This window comes from Corapipo altera, unplaced genomic scaffold, assembly GCF_003945725.1.
Source record: "Corapipo altera isolate COAL_440 unplaced genomic scaffold, ASM394572v1 223, whole genome shotgun sequence".
Classification (NCBI taxonomy): Eukaryota; Metazoa; Chordata; class Aves; order Passeriformes; family Pipridae; genus Corapipo; species Corapipo altera.
In genome coordinates, this window is record NW_020885074.1 from 204,226 (window position 1) to 205,485 (window position 1,260).

At 72.7% G+C, this 1,260-nt stretch overlaps 1 protein-coding gene across 1 annotated transcript in view; it reads right to left on the minus strand.

The window, feature by feature from the left end:
- Window positions 1-1,260, minus strand: part of ERBB3 (erb-b2 receptor tyrosine kinase 3) — a 13,045-nt gene that overhangs the window by 1,263 nt on the left and 10,522 nt on the right. Inside the window, exons 28-29 of the mRNA XM_027669296.1 lie at window positions 1,112-1,188; window positions 646-664 (exon numbers count right to left, since the gene is read on the minus strand). Coding sequence (XP_027525097.1) covers window positions 646-664; window positions 1,112-1,188 — 96 coding nt within the window. The remainder of the gene's footprint in view (window positions 1-645; window positions 665-1,111; window positions 1,189-1,260) is intronic.

A 1,260-nucleotide genomic window follows, 5' to 3' on the forward strand; every position in this document is an offset into this window, starting at 1 on the left:
CCCCCCCCGCCCGGTGTCCCCTCCCCGACCCCCCCGAGCCGCAGAACCGACTCCGGTGTTGAAATTCCCTTTTGTCTTTATTCAGCCCCGTCTCGCCCCCCTCGACGCCGGGGGCGATCCCTGAGCGGGGGGGCCCGGGCTGACCCCCCCAACCCCGGGCAGCCCCCGAGAGACCGGGGAAAGCACCACGGAAAAGGGATTCCCGGGGACTCCCCGCCCGGAGCGGGGCAGGGGGCGGCTGTGCCGACCCCCCTCACCCCGGGCAGTGAGTGCTCTCCTCCCCCGACCGCGGGACACTCCTCGAGGTGCCCCCGCGGGGGTGGGGGGTTGGAGGGACACCTCCAAACCTTCACTGCGGTTCCAGCAGGGAATGGGGAAACCCGAAAATGAGTCTGGGGTCCTTCAGAAATCCCGTCTGACCTCGTCTGCTGCTCCCCCCCGGGCCCCGCAGGGACCCTCAGCACACGGGGAGCACCTTCAGCTGGGGGGAGCAGCCGGAGGACACCCCCCGGGCATGGTGGGAGGGGGACCCGGGGGTCCTGACCCCCACCCAGCCCCTTCTTCAGGGGGTCTGGGCTGCCCCCTCCCCACCACCTCGAGGGGCCCAGGATTAGCTCCCCCAGCCTTGCACCCTCAAAAAAAGACCCTGCAAAGGGTGGGAGGGAGCAGGTACACCCCAGACCGGGCTGAGACCCCCTGGTCCCCGCCCACCTTCCCCGGGGTTCATGCCCCGGGGAGGATCCTTCATATCCAGTGTGAGCAGCCCTGGGGGGGACCCGGGAGGGGGCCGGAGGGGGTCCCCTACGTCCGCTGGGCATCGGCCTTGGCGAAGAGGCGGCTGTGCCAATAGTCGGGGTTGTCGAAGGCACAGTCCGAGGCCTCCAGGCTGCGCAGGGGCTTCATGCAGGGGGTGGGGGGCCCGCGGCAGCCGGGGCAGCGCGGGGTCACCACGGCCTCCATCTCCTCGTAGCCCTGCTCCTCCTCCGGGGCGGGGGGGCGCGGGGGTCTCCCCCGGGCGCATGTCGGTGTAGCCGTCGTGGCGGGGGGGGCTGCCCTCGGGGCGGGGTCCCGGCCCCCCGGACACGCTGCCCAGCGAGCGGCTCAGCCGCGGCTGCTTGTTCATGTACTCATAGTCCTCCTCGTCCTGCCCGCCCCGGCCCGGGGGGGCACCCGGGGGCCCCCCCGGCTCTGAGCCCACCTCCATGTACTCGTAGCCCAGCTCCTCCAGCGAGGCCGGCCGGGGTTGGGGGGCTCCCGGGG